The 14,223-nt window shown below is 37.4% G+C and overlaps 1 protein-coding gene across 2 annotated transcripts in view; it reads left to right on the plus strand.

Annotated features, from left to right (window-relative positions):
• Positions 1–13,594, plus strand: part of RNF180 (ring finger protein 180) — an 85,633-nt gene extending 72,039 nt beyond the window's left edge. Inside the window, exon 7 of one of the 2 annotated variants that reach the window (XM_072031258.1) lies at positions 10,399–13,594. In XM_072031258.1, the coding sequence (XP_071887359.1) occupies positions 10,399–10,601 (203 nt within the window). In that variant the 3' untranslated portion in view covers positions 10,602–13,594. The remainder of the gene's footprint in view (positions 1–10,398) is intronic. The other variant, XM_027446501.3, reaches the window with a different exon arrangement.
• Positions 13,595–14,223: the final 629 nt, after the last annotated feature.

Raw genomic sequence — 14,223 nt, forward strand, 5'->3', positions numbered from 1 at the left:
ATTTTGTCTGTACATTGTGTTCTTTTTGTTATACTAAATGACTTATGAAAGTCGCAAGAAAAAAAAAATCTAGTTACAACAGTGTAGAGATAACAGTGGTTCCTAACCACTCAGACTTACAAAAAGGAGTGTTCAGTATACAATGAAATCTTATGTCCCTTGTGAAAGGCCACAGCTTTTTCAGACTTTCACAGTAATTGGTTGCTTTTCCATACCCTTGGCAGACAAGAATTTGGACATCTTGAAAAGTAGTTACTGTATACTGCCTGCTAAATTGCCTGTAAGCTGCTGATTTGTTTGTGTACAGAAGGACTGTGCATCACATGCAAAGTGGATTCAATAAATCAGCTTTTATGGATGTGCAAATAACTGCTTACACACAATTTATCTGTCTAGGACTGGCACAGATTTCAGCATTTAAACCAAAATCTCTATAAAAGCCCTACAGCCAGTAAAACAGACATCACAGTGAATATAAAAATGGTTTCAGATAAGGATTATGTCCATCTTAAGTACAGCTTATGTCCAGGTTTTTTAAAGCCCAGATGCTAGCAGAAAGTAGGACTTGGTTTTTCAGGATGGAACAGGATTGATTCAGGATGTTTAGGCCATCATAAAATTTCAGTCACACATAGGCACAAGTTACGGCAGCCAGTGAGAGCCCACGGGTGAAATTAGAAGGGCAAGAGCAGTAAAGTATTAAAAGAGAGCAAAGGAAAGGTAGGAGTAAGATTGGGATGAGATTGGGGAAGATGATTAGACTTAGCATTGAAAAAGACCTTGAAGCAGGATGGTAGAAATTTTAGTGTAGGAAGCCAAGAGTTCCGGTGTGCATCCTGGGGCACAATGAGTTTGGAATTCAGGGGCTTTCTGTAGAAAAGAATTATATTTTGACTTCTGAGACAACAAGTGAAATGCTGAAATGTCTCAGGCAGGAAGGTATGGAAGTTCAAGCTTTTCATGCAGGAAAAGCTAAAAGTCTGGATTTGAGAAGTATGATGATTGTGGTGAGTGGCCTTGGTTTAGAGAAGGAACTAAATGCTGTGTTGAGTTTGACTGACTTAGAGCCTGAGAGGTGAGATTGGGAGTCAGTGGGACACACTTGTGTGCATTTACACAGGATGACTGCCACTTTCTCACAAACTTCTCTGGCAATACCTGTTCTTTTCTTTATTGGAAATACAGAAGTCATCACTTATTTTAAATAGTAATTCTTGCAATTTACAATACTAGCTATAACCAGAATATGAAACCTCATCATATGCATATTGGAGAAGGCTGGTACAAATGTAAGAAGTTTGGGGTGATACCTCATCTGTGAAAGCACATAAAAATACTTCATCCTTTGGGGAAAAAAAAAAAAAAAAAAAAAAGTACAGGGCAAACACTGGGAAATCTCATGTGGGAAACAGTGAAGTGGAAGCAGATGCTTCATGAAATAAAGTCCTCTTTCAGGCAGAGCACACAGAAAGGAAAACAGACCAAGACAGAAGATGAAAAATATGCTATAAAAGAATCACAGAATCACAGAATTTCTAGGTTGGAAGAGACCTCAAGATCATCGAGTCCAACCTCTAACCTAACACTAACAGTCCCCACTAAACCATATCCCTAAGCTCTACATCTAAACGTCTTTTGAAGACTTCCAGGGATGGTGACTCCACCACCTCCCTGGGCAGCCTGTTCCAATGCCTCACAACCCTTTCAGTAAAGAAGTTCTTATATATCAATGAATATATCAAACTGCACTGGATGGTTGGAATCCCACAGCAGTTTGTTCAGGACATTCATTGGTGATTTTGAAAATGAATATAGAGTGAATTGATGAAGATCACTTGTTATACAAAATTGTTTAGTTCACCAATGAAGAAAATAGGAACTTGACATCTAAGAGTTTTCTCTATCAGTGACTTGGAGGAGGCAGCAGAATTGCCTATCTTCAGGTCTGCAGATGACAGTAAATTGAAGGACTATCAGACAGATTCAAAGGCAGGGCTGCCATTCAGAGAGATTTAGATGGGTTGGAGGAATGGGCTTAAAGGAACCTTGTGAAACTCAACAACAAATGCATTGTCCTTCACCTGCGAGGGAGAAGCAGTGAAGCAGTGAGACAGGCTGGGTACTCACTGGAGAGCTGTGCACAAAACCTTCCTTGGAAGGAAGTTGTAAATTAGAGAAGGCTTAGCAGAGGGACACCAAGTTGTTAAGGGGGCTGGAGCAACCTGCCCTGCAAGGAGAGGCTGAGGGAACTGGGCTTGTTTAGTTTGGAAAAGGGAGGGCTTTCAGGGGTATGTCAATGCAACACTGCAATACCTTTAAGAAGGCCACCATGAGGACAGAGCCACCTCTTCATGACAGAAGGATGAGGACACAAAAGGTTCATACTGCAATTAAGACAAATGTTTTCACTAGGAGGATATTTGAGTGGTGGAGCAGCTGCCCACAGAGACTATGCAGTCTCTTGAGCTGTAAATAATGTATTGCCTTTTAAGAGATCTGGTTAATGTTGTGGTTAGTTTTCTGAAAACATTTAATGCATAGCTATAGTCAGAAAGCAAATGGGAATTATTACATTCATAACAAAATAGAAAACAGCATGCCGTTACCTAGATTTGTGGTGATCCCACATCTCTAATTTTTGATATAATTTTGAATTCCATTATCTTGAAGGATAATGCAGAATGAGGCATAATACAGAAAGAATGCACTGAATTTTGAAAGCTTTTTCCATGCAGAGGAAGTCTTCAACTTTTTCATTTGGAAAAGATTACAGAAAATGTTCAAGAGGTCTCTAAAATTATGAATGGCATAAAGATGTTTTAGGAAAGATTGTTCACTGTCTCAGAAGTGTTCTTACATTTGCAATTAAATCAGCTACAAAAGATGGGGCAAAACAGTTGTCACTGAGGACCATATGTCTACATTTGCATTTTAGGGAAGAGAGGAATTGCTTACTTCTGATCCCATGGAATGAATGCCCATTAGTGGTTGGAGCACATTACCAGTGCATATCAGAGCTCCTGGAGCTCATCTTCTGGTTTAGTTTCACCCAAAGTGAAATCAATTTATTTGCTCTGAGATTACTCTACTAAGGGACAAAAAGTGCAGTAAGTGAGGTCAATGTGAGATCTGGTTGAAAAGTACTCATATGCTTTCAGGCATTTCAGGAAAGAAAGTCCTGTCAATGATATTTTAATGCATTTTTCTGAGCACAACTTCCAAAGTGCTGGGGCCCTAAGCTGCTGGTTTCTGCAAGGATGCACAGGGGAAGGTGTCAATCTGTTCTTTCCTTATTTGTTAGCCTATCAGATCTGTCTGTTTGCTGCTGGTCATATCAGAAATAGGAGACTGGGTTAAAATGACTTTGGTATTCGATAAATTTGTTCTCATGTAATCTAATCTTACATGAGCTCTTACAGGATAAACAGTTAATGTAACTTGCAGGTTATAAATGCACATTTTTAAAGGAAACCTTTCCTTCTCACATCTTACCTTCTTCAGTCATAGCAAATTGAGTTCCGCCAACTTATAAAATCAGGATATTTTAAACTGTTTGCAGCCTTATTTTGAGCTAGTTCCTCAACAGGAGGCTGCAAATACTTTGGCAGTAACACATGCAACAGATGTGCCTGTTCATGTTCTGGTGAAAATCTTTTTTGATATGCACACTTTCATTATAAAAGTGTGATGTGCACACAACGTTGCTTTTGTTATCCAGCAACAGGTTTCTACTAGCAGTCTGTCAGACTCTGCGGACACTGTGCATGCATATGCATATGCATATGATTTGACTGGACATTCTTGTTCAGTGTACAGCAACACAGGCATGCACAAAAAATTAAGGTGTATGTTTTAACAAATATATGCCTATGCAGAAATGATTTAGGAAATGTAATTGCCAAATAATGTAGAGTTTGCTTTTTTAAAAAAGAAGAAAATATTTTAGGAGTGTTTTGGAGCTCTATCAGCTCTTCTGCTTCCTAATTCAACCCCATACTGCATGTTGCTGTACAGTTTATAAGGAACTTTACAGCTCTCAGTTTTTATCTGCAGATGGCTAGAATGAGATGCAGAGACAGCATATTTCAACTCTAGCTAGAGAGAGAGACATCTGAAGGTAATTTTCATGTCACAACTTACTGAAGACAGTAGTCACAGTATGGATCATAGTGTCTGCAGCAAACTTTGTGCATGATCATATAGGGTTTCTAAATTTGACCTGCTTCAGTACTGTACCTAAGATTTTTTTGTAATATAGTCCAGGATAAAGAAACAGATGTTGTCCTTTCTTAGCCTCTGTTAAGTTCAATAATTCAGTTTACAGAAGAGTTGTACTATATACAATTTCACCTGAAGTTTAATCAATTAACAGTTGGTAAATGGATTTAAAACCTATCCATATAACGAGCTGTCAACATTCAATAGCTTTACTCACACTTAGGGAAACCACAGAGATTACACATCTTGTACACTAAGCAGCTCCTGACTGTATGCGTATCTTTAATAGAGCACCCATACATATCTTTAATAGAGCACCTATGTTTTTCTGTGGCTTTCTGTAGCAAGAGCAATTAGAGAATAGTTAGTTTCCTAGACTGAAACTGCTGTTCCTGAATGTAGAATAATTACATTACAAAGTCTAATCCATGATAAACTCAATACATGTTTGCTTAAGGTGAATTGCACAGACAAATCAAGGATAATGTTTGTTTAAATCCTCTTGAAGGTGAGGAATATTTCATCAAAACTAATGCAGCTACGTGTTTACAAAATTCCCCTGATTAGGAGATGTTCCCAAACCGTTGATCCAAAAACAGCCTCCAGCATTTCATGTTATCTTTACAGTAAGTCTAGAAATAAATAAAAAGAAATAATGGGTAGCAGTCTTGACTAAGACCCTCCAGAGAGGATAGTATACACTAAAATTGATGTCTAAAAGGGAAAGTGAATGATAGAGCATTAGTGTTAAAATTTAATGTCATTTGCAAATTAAATTAAAAAAAAAAAAAAAAAAAAAAAGAACAACATAAATCCACATTTGTATTTTACAATAATATTTAAGGAGTGTTAGAAAAGAAGTTAAGGAAAACTGAAATCAAGATGGTTTTTTTAATGAGCATTTTTCAAGTGAATTACATCTTGGCAGATAATTAAGGAAGACTGACATTTTTCAGAACTCAGTTACTGAATTACTAATATTATTTTTAAGTAATCAAATATATTATTTCAAATTAACTTAATTTGAAATTAACATAATCTACATCATAATGTTAAAAAAAAAAATAAGGAATTCTATAACATTGTTGTGGTTTAACCTGGTAGACAACTAAGTATCACACTGCCATCCACTTACTCCCCCCAGCCAAAAGCCCCATTGTTATTCTTCATCATGATGCCATGTGGTATAGTACATCCTTTTGACCAGCTGTCTTGGCTGTGCCCCCTCCCAGCTCCCTGTGAAGCCCGTGTAACCTCCCTGCCAAGGCAGTATAAGAAACAGAAAAGTCCTTGACTTTTCAGCACTGCTTCGCAACCACTGGAGCATCGGTGTGTTATCAGCATTATTCTCATCCTAAATGCAAAACAGCACCATACCAGCCACTAGGAGGAAAATTAACTCAGTCCCATCTGAAACCAGGACAGTATCCAGCCCTTATTCCATACCATCTACATGATGGTATGACCATCTACGTGGCCAGGTCTCATGCTTTGTAATACATCCTGGATGACAGCTTAAATCTTTTCACATATCTCACCTCTCACCTGAGTTCAGGCAGTTACTGCATCATTTATGAAATCTACCTGTTCCTCCTCCTGTTCCCATGATGGACCTACTTCAGAGTAACTTCCCATGTCCTCTTCTTCTTCCTTTCCCTTCTTAATAGGAATTTCTTTCCTTACTAAACAAGATGAATTTTGCATCCATTGTTTCTTCTTGTGTATAGGAGTGACTGATACCTGCATGGGTTGCTTCTCTGGTTCAGCTGCAGGGCCTGTCACAGGGGTTGGGTTAGCCAAAGTGCTTGTTGTGGAGGGTTGATTTAATATTGAGTGTAATTTGGTATGCATAGGTCAGACCCCAACATGTTGCAGTGATTCATGTCCCTGTGCAATTTGCAGGGTGACGGCATACCTCTTAAACATTTTACCAGATTTTCAGAGTTCTGCACTTGTTCAGTGGTGAAATTCTAAAGCATTGGAGGTACCCACTCTTCTAGATGCCTGCCTATAGCCTCCCACACTCCCTCCCACTCATAATTATCCTGAATAAGGGCAGATTTCTGGGTAGTATTCTTAAATAGTTGGTTAATCTTAAACAAAACCTGAAACACATTCAGGAGACATAGCAATAGGAACATGTTGTTTTGAACATCCCAATTATATTCAAAATTCTGAAGAGCTACTGTAACTAGCCTGGTGAAGAAGGGGAAGGGGAAGGAAAAAGGGAAGTGAAAGAAGTGGGAGAAAGTATCGCCCTTCCCTTCCCCCATAGATTGGTTCTCTGAGGAGAAAAGGTGAAGAGTGTAATTATTAATAATTTCCAAGAGATAGTTCCTGAAGTACAGAGATGACAGCAATGCTGAATACAAACACCAGATTAGTCTCACAACTGGTACTTTTATCATGTCATAAGCCAGCATTACACAGATATGTTAACCTTAATCTAAGCCCCAGAGATGATAAACAGCACAACAGGGAACAAGTACAGCAAGTAAAGTATTACACAAAACAACTCTGAGAACAAACACAATTCTGAGAGCAAAAAGATCAACATTGTGACCAGAAATTATTATACTAATGAAATGTTCATAACGATTTTGTTTTAATACACTTCGGTCAGATCTGTCGTTATCTCAATTGTTCATGTCCCACATAGGGTGCCAAAAGGACTATTGTGGTTTAACCCAGCAGGCATCTAAACACCACACAGCCATACACTCACTCCCCCAGAGTGGGATGGGGGAAAGAATCACTAAAATGATAAAATTTGTGGGTTGCTATAAAGAGAAATGATAAGACAGAAAGGAAGGTAAAATAATAATAGGGATAAAAGAATATATAGAGCAAGTGATGCACAAAAAGCAATTGCTGACAACCAATGCCCAGGCAGTCCCCAAGCAATGGCACCCCTCCAGCCAAGTGCCTTTTATTCTTCATCATTGCATCATATGGTATAGGACATCACTTTGGCCATCCTGGACCAGCTGTCCTGGCATTGTCCCCTCCCATCTCTTTGTGCACCCCCAGCCTCCTCACTGGCAGGGCAGCACAAGGAGCTGAACTGTCCTGGGCTTTGTGCAAGCACTGCTCTGCAACTAGAACATTGGTGTGATTTCAGCATTATTCTCATCCTGAATCCAAAACACCACCGCACCAGATAGTAGGAAGAAAATTAACTCCATCCCAGCCAAAACTAGCACAGTTATTCTTCTCTTTAAGCAAATCTTTAGCTTTCACACATGCATAAGTTTCAGTGGTGTTGTATTCTTAGTAATTAAATGTACTTTTAGTAATTAAATCCCACTTTTTAACCATTTTTCAAGAATCAGGATAGCATATTTAGGTGTGAGGTAAATCTTAGTCTACCTGCAGTCACTGAAAATCATCATAAAACATCATCACTCCCTTCCCTAATATGAATATTTCATGTACAGTCTCCAAAATAATGAAACTAGAGGGATCCTGATGTTTAAGACCATTACTTCTTGTCCAAGCCCTGAACTCCCTGACAGAGTCCTTCCCCAGCTTTTCTGCAGACCCCCTTGAGGTACTGGAAGGCTGCTATGCCCCCCAGAGCATTCTCTTCTCCAGGTTGAACAACCCCATCTCTCTCAGCCTGTCTTTGTAGGAGAGATACTCCAGCCCCTGATCAACCTCATGGCTCCCCTCAGGACTTGTTCAAATATATCCATGTTCTTCTTGTGCTGGGGGATCCAGAGCTGAAAACGGTCATGAACCATATTATAAAGTATAGGAAGGAGATAAAGTACTCTTGTATAAAGGGTGTGGAAACAATTGTGCTGAAGTTCTGTACAAAATATTTATTCAGAAAAAAAAATACAAAGACACAGTCAGTATCCACTACTGAAAAGAAAAATAGTGAAAATCCAGTAAAGATCTGTATTAGAACACATTTTTAAAATAGATTTCTCAATTATCTTGAAAAAGGTCTGAGGTTATGAAATGAGAATTACTGTCATATGAACATGAATTAGACACAATTATTTATATTAGCCAAAACAGAAGACGGAGAAACTTCAAGGAGGCTTGATTAAGCTGGACTAGAAGGCAGCACAGTAGTAGGTAAAACAGGAATACATTCTGATGCATGCTCTTGGGCACTGGTGCACAGTGAAGGGAAGACAGATTTTCTCTCTCCCTACTCACTTTGAAAGCCATTACATCTGTTTAGAGGAGAAGAGTTTGGGCAGCTCAGCAAAGACCTGTCATAATGATTGAGAGCAACCTGAAAACAGAACAAGTAAAGCAGGAGCTGCCTTGCCTCCTTGTCCTTCACAGGTGGGCCAGTTCTTCAGCCTTCACAACTCACATCCCAGACTCTTTTCTGTGCCACCGACTGATGTCTCACACAGATGGTTAAAGGCTTCTTTAACCTCATGAGCAGCTTATCTTGGTGTATGCATGTAATACACTTAAATAGTATTTCTCTTACCACATAGGGAAGTTAGGAGGAATGGAAAAAAATGACCATTTGACAGGGCCCTGCAATGAAGATGTTCTTGGAGTATCACAGAGGCTGTGTAATACTGGGAGGTCTCTAACTCAGCTGCTTAGATTTCATTACACATATACAAAATGACAGAGAGAAATTGAGGGTTTTCACGGAGACATGCAACAAAGATGATCAGACATGGAAAAGTCCTTCATCGAGTAAAGTTGCAGTGATTGACGTTGTAGACAAAGTAACGAAACTTGCAAAATGTATGGGCCACCATGACTTGCCTTTTTTTTTTTTTTAACATATTTTTAGTAAAGTTCAAAAGAGTTCAAAGACATTAGAAAAAAAGCTTTAAATGATGAAATGAATTTTCTGTTCAACTAATATTTTCTGCTCATCCAGCCCTTGATTCTTCAGAGTTTTGACATTAAGAGCTTTACAGAATTCAAACTATGATTTCAGCTTTGCATATTTGAAAGTGTGGCACAAGTAACCTTTTTAAAAACCAAGAGTGACTACGCAGAAATCTTGTTTGAGCACACAGCAAGCCTTTTATTTTGGGGATAAAAATCAACTTTCTTCAAATTAGATTTTTGCAGATGAGATCAGATTGTTGTGTAACTGTTGAACAGAGGTTTCTTTACACCTTTCTGTGTCATTTGTTACATGTTACAAAGAGAAGCTGGATGGAGTATACCATTGGTCTGCTGTGGTATATCAGTCCCTGTATTTTTTCATTGTGGATGTCCTCTCTGCTTTAGTTCTGCCAGTAGAGTTATCATAATTGCTTACAAAAATAGTATAGGTTACAAAGAAAGTTATACATGACTTAGCTCATGTATCTCAAAATCTAACTCAAAAACATGAAATCAAATGACTCATTTACTTTAAATTTTATTATTAGGAATTTTGTTTCCTAGTGGCATGCTGGATGTTGATCTTCATGAGGATTCCTTAGCATAGATTGGTCTCACAACAGAAAAGTTTAAAATTATAAGTGTGTGTGTCTAGATTAATTAAGTATATTGAGTTTTATTGGGATTTTAATTGTACTTGAAAAGTTGCATTTGTATCTGCATCTATATTTTTACTATGGCACTAACAGAAATGTAAAAACTCATTTTCTTGTATTCATCATGCAGAGACTTAGTACTAAAGCAAGCAGAATTTCTTTGAAGAGTGTTGTGAAAATTAATTCAAATACTAGAATTTTGATTTCTAATATATTTGGATTGTTGAACTGTGTGAGTACATATGTGGATGTGACTAGATTCCTGAAGAATTCTCAAAAGTAGACTTAAGGAATCCAGATATAAAATTATTCAAGTTGAATTACAGTGTTTGAAGCATTTCACTTCTAGATCACTGAGTCATATCCAGTGAAAGAAGGCACCAAAAGAGAGGTGTTTATAGATCTGGATGAGATAAGCCTATAGAGCTACCTTACAATGTAGGGAGCACCAAATCTAGACAAGCATATTATTTGTCAGACATGGAAGACAAGAGTTAGTTTTTAAATCTTTCAAAATCAAGTCCACGGGGAGCATCTTGTCCAACAAAGTGAGAAAACCTAGCAGTGAGGTGTGAAATTTCCTGCTTCCATTTGATTTGTAAATAATTGGGAGAAGGAGTCACAAATACTCCCAGTCAGGAGTATTTTTGTCTTACTGAATCTAGTTACTTTTATAACAATGTTTATCTCATGGTGTATTTTTCAGCAGGTTTTCGAAGACACTCAGATACTGTAACAAGGAGGCATTTCCCACATGCTGCTCACAGAATGGACTACATGGACTTTGAGGATGACAGCCGTGGATGGCGGTTTGATATGGACATGGTGATAATCTACATTTATTCAGTCAATTGGGTAATAGGATTTATTGTGTTCTGTTTTCTTTGTTATTTCTTTTTCCCTTTCTAGTCTGTAAAAATCACATTTAAGGAAAACAACAATTGTGAACACAATAATATGAATAGAAAAAAAAAAATGAAGAAGGCAAAATGTTTGTTTGATGTTGCATTTTTATCATTCAGAACTGTAATAGACTGCATCAAGCATGCTGTGAGGCTATTTGATACTTCTGCTGTGTGTGACAAAGTAGTCAAGTTTGGTTCCAGAAATAATGTGAAATCCAGATCATTCTTCATTCAGTGGGAGCTTTGCCTTGATTTTGGTGGGAACAGCATTTTACTGCTAATGTATAAAATAATTACTCCGTAGAATTATTCAGTACTTTTTATTCTTAGAAGAGTTCTGTGTACTATAACAGAATATGATCCATAGAGTCATTTTTGGGGTTGACTCTATATTGACACACTTTGTAAGCATAAGTCTTCTCACTCATTGGTGCTTCAATTCATTGTATATATTAAAAAAAAAATGCCTTTTATAGTCAGATCTGTTGGGGATAAGCACTGCAGTGCTGCACCATATATTATATAGATATTTACGGGAGCAATTTCACTGGCATAATCCAAATTCTAGAAAGTTTTGACAATTGATGGAACTGTCAGCTTTCTGCTGTGGGGATGTGATGTACTCAGTGCCTGAAATTTCGAGCCTATTAACCAAAAAGAGAAATGATATAGCACCACATGCTGACAATTCATCTTTTCAGCAAATGGCAATCGGAAGAAATTGACTAACAAACCCTACTACTGAACATTAAAGGGACCTTTTTTGCGCAGATTCCCAGAGTAGCACTGTACCTTTTGTATCCATTCAGATGAGTGCATATGGCTCAAGCAAAACAGTTACTGAGGGCAAGCAGCAGGTCTGCTAACTGTGATGCCCTGTAAATAATAGGGAAATAATAGAAATGGAGCATTCTCCAGTTGTAATTCAATCTAGGTGTGATTGAATCATTATTAAATGACTGTAACAATTTCAGGATACTCTTTAAGTGTGGGCTCATCAGTACTATGTGTCTCCAAGGAGACCATGTAAGAGGACACAGTATTTATTTGCACCTTTCATGTAAAAGAATTATAAAGCACTTTATAGCTATTCCATGTAAAGATTGCTGTTTTTCTGTACAAGCTACATCAAGTTCAGCAGTCATTCTGTACTTGCTGCTTTACACAATATTTTCAAATGGAAGTGAAAAAGCATCTATTAAATTACAGGGAGGATATTATAAACTATTGTGGGAATCAAGTGCCCAAGAATGGTACAAGGTAGTTAAAGGGCTTACTTTTCAGGAAGGTACAAGAAAGTTCTTATTTGTGAGGGCATGATCTATAAAGTACACTGTAGTTTGATCTTAAAAAGCATGTATATTGTTGCTTTGGTATCAGGAGTTGTGTGGGAGACCTGTGTTCTTTTCAGTAGGTGGTGTACTCCCCTGTTCTAGCAGAGAACAAGGAAAAATGTGTTATGGAAGGTGCCATCTGCCAAATGTGTTGGAATGGAATGAAATCAGAGGTTTTATCAGTGTGCTTAACATTAAGCAAGTGCTTATGCATCTTTGCTGGAGCAGGGCCGTCATGCTCAGTCTCTTATAGTTTATACAGTGATCAGGACCAGAAACTTTAACAGCTACTACTGTTTAGTTAGTTTTCTTACAGGCTGCATAAAATAATTTCTTTATATCTTTGAGAATATATGTGTAGAATTAAAAATTACAAGTCTAACTGCACTATATGCAAGCTTAAGAAGATGCAATAGTTGAAATTAAACATCACCGTGCAGACAAGGTCATCACAGAAATACATTTTCTACAATTACAGTACCCTTAGTTTGATCTTAACCTAAGGTTTGATCTCTGCCTAAAAATGATTGGCTTTATTATTGGTGGCATTAGGCATACCATTTTAAATGCTTTAAGGTTGTAGTAAAGCACTCAGTAAACTTCCCCCTTTGTATTGATATAAACAAGCCTTTAAAAAGCTAGGTTTTCCTTGGTCATAGGCTCCTCTTTTGCTATATGCAAATGTGTAGGTCTGTATGCTTTAATGTTATCAGTAATTTTCAAAAGTTTTCTCATCTATCCCAGGACAGGGATTCTACCCACATTTTTGGTTTGTCTCTAATCTTACGAACTTCATGCGCCTATCTCAGCAAAGAGAGGGACTGATTTACCTACTAAGCCAAAATTACTTCTACCTTTTGATCTCAGAATATACTAGAATAAAGAGATGTAATGAAAAATTACTTTAACTTAACTGACATAGTCTGAAATTGCAGTATTTTAAATTAAAATAATTTAACCAGGATATCTCCTAAAGAAATATCCTTAAGTAAATATTTTGAAATATATTGAGACATAAGAAACATAATATAGATACTAATTAATAATATAAGAAAGAGTTACTTATATAATTTTTAATAGCATGTTACCGTGGATTTATTCTGAAAAAGGCAACAAGAAGAGTCAAAAATCCAAGGTAATATTGGCCCTTTTTTGTACGAGCAAGAGTTGATGACTGCAGAGTGGCTGCATTTTCCTAAATTTAATAGAGTGACAGTTTTGTATGACATTTCTAACTGTGTAGCAGTACCTTTAAGACCTAATCAGCAAACTCTTTCTTGGCCTATACTGTTTTACTTCATATTGTTTGTTATTAATTCCAGGGAATAATTACTTTTAAAGGGTTAATGCTCATAGTTAAGACTGTTGCAACTTTGAGACATCCTCCATAGGACAAAAAAAAAAAAAAAAAAAAAAAAAGGTGCATAGAAAGAAGGTACATTTTTTGTCTATTACTGCTCTTTTGAGATACATACCTTTTGTAAAAAGACAACAATAATTCAGAAGTTCAAACCTGGTTTTCATTGAAGTCTGCCTGTAAAATGTTGTTGATATCTGTAGGAGCAAGAGCAGGTCTTCTGTAAGCAATTTTCTGGTCAAGTAGATCCTGCTCTGCAATCTTGTCTTTCTTATCTACAATGGTATTAAAATGTTTGCAATAAAATTTGTGTTGTTTGTAATATTTTGCAGCCATGTACTAGCTTTTGCTTGGTGGAATTAAATTTTAATATTTTTTTTCAGTGAATGTCTGGTTTGCTGTGCTGTCTGTTCTATTTGGGGTGCAGCTGGGGTCTGTTGAACTTTCTTTATGATGATTACCTCTTTTCATACTAGCAGCCTTTTTTGTTTGTTTGTTTGTTTCAGTACTTTCCAGAGAATGGTCAGGTTTTGTCAGAAATTATCTTGGGGCAAGGTGCGGATCTTTACACATTCTGGTAATGCTGAGGATTCAGTGCTGGTGCTTAGTCCAGACTGATTAACTGTTGAGGGCAGCATAAATCTAGGACAAGACTGAAAAATTTGCCTATGACTGGCAAAGGCACTGCGTACGCACTCAGAAGTGTGTGAGTTTCTTGCCTAGCAGTGGGTATATTTGTAGCTCTGCCAGAGGCCCGGTCATCCACAGCTTTTTTGAAAAATTTCTGCACAGTATCTGCACAGGGAGTAGTACCTGTGAAGCACAACAGATCCTTTCACAGCCATGTACCTTCCCACAAAAGCTGAGATCTAAGGTAAGCCTTTGCCAGCACACTGCATATACACCTACAATATTTATGTATGTCAGTAACAGTA

This window comes from Anas platyrhynchos, chromosome Z (assembly GCF_047663525.1).
Source record: "Anas platyrhynchos isolate ZD024472 breed Pekin duck chromosome Z, IASCAAS_PekinDuck_T2T, whole genome shotgun sequence".
In the NCBI taxonomy this organism is placed as follows: domain Eukaryota; kingdom Metazoa; phylum Chordata; class Aves; order Anseriformes; family Anatidae; genus Anas; species Anas platyrhynchos.